The 7,675-nt window shown below is 47.6% G+C and overlaps 1 protein-coding gene across 1 annotated transcript in view; it reads left to right on the top strand.

Annotated features, from left to right (window-relative positions):
- Positions 1–456: 456 nt before the first annotated feature.
- The window catches only part of LOC106746459, a gene marked incomplete at its 5' end in the record, with an annotated part of 28,792 nt that continues 21,573 nt past the window's right edge, over positions 457–7,675 (top strand). Inside the window, 4 exons of the mRNA XM_014623063.1 lie at positions 457–593; positions 3,281–3,569; positions 4,082–4,344; positions 7,431–7,583. Coding sequence (XP_014478549.1) covers positions 457–593; positions 3,281–3,569; positions 4,082–4,344; positions 7,431–7,583 — 842 coding nt within the window. The remainder of the gene's footprint in view (positions 594–3,280; positions 3,570–4,081; positions 4,345–7,430; positions 7,584–7,675) is intronic.

The following is a 7,675-nucleotide window of genomic DNA, read 5'->3' as shown; positions in this document are numbered from 1 at the left end:
CGATCCTGAAGTTATTCCGATCTGCAAAGGCGCGCGATCGACGCGGTCCTATGATCCTGTCGCGTGATATCTCACGCGCGCGCGCGGATTTGCAATTACTTTCACGACTGTTTTATATTCACGACTGTTTTAATATTCACGACTACCGCACGATTCGGCAATCGCGGAAGAAATCGCGGAAGAAATCGCGCGCATCCCGCTATCCCTCCGGTTCCGATGTTTTATGTCAGGCGTAATACGGACGCGCAAAATCGCGAACGCTGTTTTGCACTATCGGACAAATTTCCGATAAACGGCCGCTTCTTCGTCGGCTAATTATAAATTTCGCGAACTCGAGCCGGGGAGGAGGCAGGGAACGATGCCGACTCGGAAATAAATAGAAACAAAAATGTGCATGCGCGCGCGCTAAAGATAGCTGCAGGGTGAAATCACGGTACTTTAATGTTCGTGTTACAGCCTGCAATAAAACGTATTACGGCGACGTGGGGAAGACGTACGACCTGGAGCTGCATCGACCGAAGGAGGACAAGGTGCCTTACATTTGCAAGCTCACCTTCAACGCGCCAGGTGACGATTTCGGTGATATAGTGCAGGTGAGAGGAACAGTCGAGGTATACGGTATGTGTGTATGTGTGTGTATACAAGGTGTATGAATTTAACTAACTAGCTTTTCGAGTCTTTAATTCGCCGCACTCCATGAACGGTCCATGAAGCCGTTCGACTTTGTCGTATTGTTATTTTCATTTTAATTAATATGCTTAAGCTTGTAACGTGGAAACTGGAAATATGAACAAGACGTTTATGATATCAGGTCAAAAAAATGAAAGTGGCACTTGCTTTCGCGCCGGCGCACTATGTTTGTTTTCATTCTGCATTTGTCTCTCTGACTGAGGTGAATGACCGGCGTGGTGGGGAGACGCGTGGTCGGAGCTCCGCTCCTGACCTACCTCACACGTGGTAACGTTAGGTCGATCGAGATCGCAGATCGATGCAAACGTCGATAGCTCTGCTTCTAAACGTTGCAGCGAGGTGAAGCAAAAACCGTTATAGAGGGGGAAATCACTGCGCTTCCGATGAGCGTGAAGTCGTCCTTCTGAGAAACAAAGATTGATTAGTATACTTGTGTAAATGAGAGGAACATCGATTTTTGTATTTGCACTGAAGTGTAAATTAATCTACGTTAAAGATTAATAGGAAATCTTGATTTGAATTTGCAATGTAGAGCGTCAGTTTTATGTTTTTAACGGATATCAAGTGCAATTTAAAATAAGAGAAAAGTTACGATAACGGCAACTTAATTCTGATTCTAATAAATTTGAGAGAATTGATCCTTAATTAATACTTTAATAACAAAGCCGCCATATATGAAAAATAGTATAGAATTTTTCTCTTCAGTTCAATGTGCTCTGTCTGTACACGGGAGAAGTCGCATTTAAATCCGGACACCCTGTATGCACGTCGAGTGTGTGCTTGCATTATTATTTATCGCGGCAGAGAGAGCTTGCGCCAGACCGTTCTCCCGTACTATCGAGAAAAACGCCCTTCGGGAATTTGCAATAAATTACGCTTCACGGAATCGGACTTTAATTAAAGCCCGCATTAACGAAGTGAAACGAAGTTCGACGCGAAGAAACGCCGGGGACAGGACGGAGCCTGGATTATGTAGCAAATTAAATTCCGAATAGCCAAGTTTTTATCGAATAGCGCGTTAACGGTGCCGGTGAGTACCAACAAATGGAGAGTATCGATTTGTTCGTCGCGCGTTCGTCGACTATAATTCCAATTATTCTTCTTGCGCAAACAGAAGGATATAATACGAGCGCCACCGCACAACGCATTTCTCTCACCAAGGAAAAATTTTAAATAAATTGCGCGTCCGCTACCTTTCTCTCTCTCTCTCTCTCTTCCCTTCTCTCTATCTCTCTATATTCTTTTCTCTGTCCTTCACGGAACTTTCGGGACAAAGGAGCGTTCTCCGTTCCTGGAAATGTCGGCACTCCACCGAAGGGAGTTATTTTCCACCCGACTTGGCAAACTGAGGAAATAACGGCGGAATTTTTAATAAGCGCCGCGCATTTTTACGGCGATCGTGCGAAACTGAAAAACGAGAGGGGAGGGGGAGGAATAGGAAGAAAGAGAAAGAGAGCACGCGCGAAAATTTTCTCGAGCGAGTCGAGAACTCCGTTGCCGGACCGTCGAATTATTTGCACGGCAATGTTTGCCGGCTTTCTCATATCTGCACAGTCGGCGTCGCGGGAATTCCTCGCGCGGTGTCGACGGCACGGTCACGGTCCGTGCGGATGTTTACCGGTGCCTCGTCAAAGAGGCGGTCGCGTTCAAATTTACGTGATACGAAGCGAAATGTAACAACCGGCCGCGGAGCTTGCGAGGAGTCAACGCGTGACTCCGATCCGCTTGGTCGGACGTATCTTCTTCTCTTAGGACTCGAGTAACTGGAGTAACAATTTGACGTTTCATGAATCCATTTTGCGTGCCAGCGAAATATTAATACGTCGAAGCGGGGAGGAGTGTGCGTGTTTTAAAAGCCTGAAGACGCTCGGTCGCGAAGTAATCCTGAACGGAGCGGGTAATGTAATCGTGTTTATCACTCGATCGTGTCATTCGGGAAATAATGTGTATGTGTGTATTTGCACATGTATATAAACTGCTTCCTATCGTTTCCAAAGCAGGACGGCATCGATATTTTAATCGCGCTGCGCAGACCCGGCTGCACTCTTTCTCTCTGTCTGTCTCTCTCTCTCTCTCTCTATCTCGCGGCAAAAAACCGCGCGACTATCAACTTCTGACGGCTCGATCGATGCTCGATGACGCCGACGCGAAATTTATTTGCCTGAAACCGAGCGAAACGGAAGCCCCGGCGATAAAAATAAAAAAACAACACCGTTCTCTCGCCCGCTCACTTTCGACGTCACCCGTTAAAATCTTGTTACAAGATGCAAATGTGAAAAACGCGAAAAACAAATCAATCGAGAAAATCGAGAGATAAATGACCGGGCGCTCGGGCAAGATAGACGGGAGCTGGCGGATGAAAATTATAAATCTCCCTGCGCAGAGGCGTTCTAAAGTACGATAAAAAAAAAAGAGTGACGTAATTATAATCCCGTCGCTTAATCAATTTTTGCCAACGTCGCGGAACGCGATTTATCATCCGCCTCGGAATTTATCCGATTTGGCGGAGTCGAACGTCGACGAATTAAATATTTTCCCTCCCGCCTCTTTTAACCGTTTCGTCCTGAGTCAGCCGGTTTCTCCGTTGCAGCTGACCTTCGACAGCTTCACCCTGGGCAAATTCGTGTCCTTCACCGCGGAGGGATGCCCGGACGGGTCGTTGCAGATCTCGGAGGCGCAGCGTCCCGACGTCGGCGGGCTCTGGTGCGGCACGTCCTGGGGACCGGCGATTTACTACAGCGAGACACCCAGCGTCTCGATCATCCTCAAGCTGCTCAGGCTCAGCAAAGATCAGACGGGGTTCAACTTCGACTTCAGGATGGCGTATAAGATGATCAGGAAGTCGGACGCGGTGGTGCGCTACGGGAATCCCTTCGTCGGTAGGTGATCAGCTCTCGGGTTACAAATTTCGAGCACGTCCCTCGAAGTTTGCCTCGTAACACGATCGACATTTGTCCCCTCGCTCCGAGAGCTTCGCCCAGCTTTCCTTTCGTATACTGATTTTGCCGTAAGCTCGCTCGATCGCTCCCGAAACGGGTCGGGTATCGCCAATAAGCGTTGTTCGGCGGAATTTAACCCGACTCGAGAAGACTCGAGGCTCCCCACCGCTTATCGCTCTTACTCTACGAATATTATTATGATTATTGTTATTACAAAATATCTTCGACGAGACCTTCCCCGAAATCTGTCGCAATTGATCGCTGATTGATCGGCGACACTCGATCGCCTCAAGGCGGACTCGTCCGGACTCCTGGTTTAACGGAATTGTGTGATGGACGGGGAAGGGGGGAGGGGAGGTAGACGTGACCTGGGGATCATTGAAATTGCGCGGACGAAGAATTTGCCGATACTCTAGCCGTCGATGATTAAAATTCCAACATCACGTGGTCAGGAATAACGCAGGTCGCCGGGACGCCGGCGTCGACCGAGCGCACGTCCGTCGAGTACGCGAATACGTCGATGGCGATGCCGGTGCAGATGGTCGAGCAACACGTGCCACCACCCACGAAGCCGAGCTCGGAGCAGTTCTTAGGGGACCTAATAACCGGGACTTATTGCTCCCGTATATTCACCGACTGCGACCGGAAGAAGTGCAGATTGCAGTCGCCTAACTTCCCCGGGCTCTATCCTCGCAATCTCACCTGCTATTACGCGGTAAGGCTCGCCTAAATTGCCGCCGACGACAAAGCCGATGCGGTGTGTGTGTGTGTGCCTATGTGTCTCTGTGTGTGTGCACGCTTTTTCTTTCTCATTCCGGTCGCGTAACTGTGGGAAACGCGCGCGGAATGCCAATGGCGCGCCGGACGTACGGCGCTCGCGCGGAAAATCGAGGGAAAATTCGGCGTTCCGTCATGGACGATGTTAATCGCGGCGATCGCGCGTCGTTCGCACTCGGTGCGAGCCGGAATTCCCGATGACGGCGCGCGCGACGTTCCGATATTAATCAGGCGAGAGGATATTCGCGACGGCGCGCGCAGGTGCGCGGAAAACAGGCTCGCGAGCGAAAGCGAGCTCCTCTCGCGTTTTTCATAAGAAAGGAGAGCAAGAGACCGCTCCTCGTTAGAGGAACGCTCTCAGGCGGTATCAGGCGTCGTTAGGATAATGTATCATCGACCCCGAATTAATTTGCCCCCGTCGTCGAGCAGACGCCCGGGCAGTGATATACGATCGACATAGTCAGACAGCGCGGGCCTCCCCGGGGCCCCGACACGGCTCATATTTCTGTTTCAAGCAGACACACCTGCGGCGGAAGTCGTAAAAATAGCTCGCTTCCTCCCGCGCGTGGTTAAACAAATTTTCGGCCGGTCCTCTTCCGGCGGCCATTATTTCCCCTTAGCATCTCGCGGCGCCGTGCGAGTCGGCCGCGTCTCCTCGTCACGTAAATCATCTCGCGCGCCAGCCGGGGGGACTTTTCTGGCCGGAAGAATTTTTCGCTCGCGCGCGCACGTGCGGTAGCGACCGAAAGTTGGCGAACGGGCCAAGCGCGAAGTCACGTGTGCGCATCGGCGAGAGGAAAGGAAAGGCGATTCTCCCGGCGATTCTCGTTACCGCTTGAGAGTAGTCAAGTTAGAGTCTGGATACGTTACGACGAACTACATTTGAGGCCCACTTTTTTAATTTCTTAGTGAGATTTACTTGACAGAGGTACCTGTTGGGTGAATCACTTAACGCTAGACAATGACGTTTACCTAATAGATGCACGGGAAAAGAAATCTAGTTGCATTAAGCAGAAAGAGAACAACCAGATGCGTCTTGATTGAAGAAAACCGAATTTCTGGTTCTTTTAACCCAAATGTGGTTCTTATGATTAAAAATAAAAATTCCTCCAAGCAAAATGCATCTGGTCGCACCCTTTCTGGTTAATACAATCAAACTTTTTCCGGGGAACCTGCCGAGTAAATCTCACCAAGGAGTTAGAACATGCCATGTTTGACCAGAAAAGGAACTAGACCGATCAGTAAGAGAACCGAGATGTCCCGACTTTAACTTGAGGGGCTCTAGTGAGTTGAACTGAAAGAGGGAGAGGGAGGAAAACTCGCGGAATTCCTCGCTCAGCCGCCGATTCTCCTCGTTGTTCTTCCGACTTTCTCTCCATTTCAACCGATGCTTTTTGCTCTGCTCTTCGCTCACGCTTAAACGGCTGCGTGCGCTTTCCCACGAGAACCGCAGTTTATCATCATGCGTTCTCTCAGTGGCCAACGGCGATCGGTAATAATGTCGGCATCCTGTAAACATATTTCATCGACGGGGGCGAAACTAATCAAGCCCGTTCTCGATGCGCCCCCGGTCGTCCTCGAGCCGATGGACGAAACACGTGAAGGCACCGTGGAAATTTACGACTCGCCGTTTCGACGCCGGAGGCGATCGTTTGTTCTCCTCGCGCGCGCGCAACCGGACGGGCCAGACACACTCGTGGGACTTGCACTAGATAGACTTCGATTATGAGCAAGATTCGCGAGATCTTCGTCAATGTATTTCCACCGCGAGCTTATCTTACTCCGACGCGCCAACCGATACCAGCCATCTCGCCGGTCTTTATCGCGTACTCGCACTCAGCATCGTGAAACCGTCGATGTCCGAAGATGAGCTGATTCTGGCTATTCATCACACGTCGTGCGTTCCTTCAGCTCGACCGTGAAAATGGTGAACGACAATGTGGTAATAAAAGAAAATGGTGTTACGAGCGAGATGTTCGACCGAAATGTATAATGACGAATAAGGAACAGGCTAATGACAATTAAACGGTCTCTAGTCTTTTAACGAATTATTGGAGAAGAAAGTAATATTATGTTCGCCATTTACATTTTGTACAATAATTTTGTTAATAATCAATGTTTTAAATTGAAAACTTGATTGCACTCGTCAAAGTTTCGTTCAATTGATTCTTAACTCTAAATTATATTTGTTACTTTGTTATTTATAAAAATGTGGTGACTCTGCATGATAGATCGAACAAAAACAGAAATGGCAATGTGGTAACACTCAGTAAAATAGATTAAAAATTTGGTTTTGTTCAAAAAATACAATGTTTCGTTACAAATTTATATATTTATTCGAAATAAGCTTTTTTAGAAGGAACAAAAATAAATTTTTAATGTAGATATCGACTTGTTTGTCAGGAAGATAGCTTCTGTAAACGAATAAACTTTTAAACTTAATTTGAATTATTAACTTATCGAATAACCACTTCGATATGAAAATCCCGAAGAATAGACCGTATTGAATTTTTTTAAATGGAGAGGTTACATTAACAAAATGCCATGTTGTTGTTTAACTTTGCATAACTCGAAATTTATACAGTAGAATAAAATGTTATATAATAATAATGATAATAAATGAAAAATAATGTTAAATATAATATAATAAAAGTATATAGCATAATAAAATATTAAGTAATAATATTAGATAATACGCTCATGTTTAATGGAGGAAGTATAATTAAATACTAAAATGTATCTTCACAACGTTTTGAAATGCTGGAAAATAAAAATGCTTATAACAAATGTCCGTATAAAAATACCGTACGCGAATTCACGCGGTTATTTCTCGTGAGGTTGTCACTTGCCATTTTCTCGCTCTCAGCTGAGACTTTCCCGATGATATCCGACGTGGAGATATCACGTATCGCGAGTCGTATGTAACGAGATGCATTTAAGAGACGGGGGTAAAAAGCCGCGTACGCGAGCGCATTTCGAGTGAGTGCAAATAGACTGATACTCGTACCTGTATTACTCGCGTAGGTGAGGCAGCACGAAGTGCCGGCGGGCAAGCACGCCTTAATACACGTAAAACAACCCCGAGGCCAATTGGTAGCTGTGAGGGCGCGGCCAGCTACTCAGGCCGAGCCGCCACCTCGGGAACTGCGTCTCTGGCAAGATTGCGACGTCGTTCAGGTACGTAAAGCCGCCGCGAAAATTGGATTAGCTGTTATAAATTCGCGACAGAGACCGAAATGCGGGGAGAGTGAGCGAGAGAGAGAGAGAGA

The sequence above is a fragment of the Dinoponera quadriceps genome, unplaced genomic scaffold (assembly GCF_001313825.1).
Source record: "Dinoponera quadriceps isolate SergipeBrazil2010 unplaced genomic scaffold, ASM131382v1 scaffold1850, whole genome shotgun sequence".
Taxonomy (NCBI): domain Eukaryota; kingdom Metazoa; phylum Arthropoda; class Insecta; order Hymenoptera; family Formicidae; genus Dinoponera; species Dinoponera quadriceps.
Note: the sequence above shows the minus strand (reverse complement) of the source record. Positions and strands in the feature narration are given on the sequence as shown.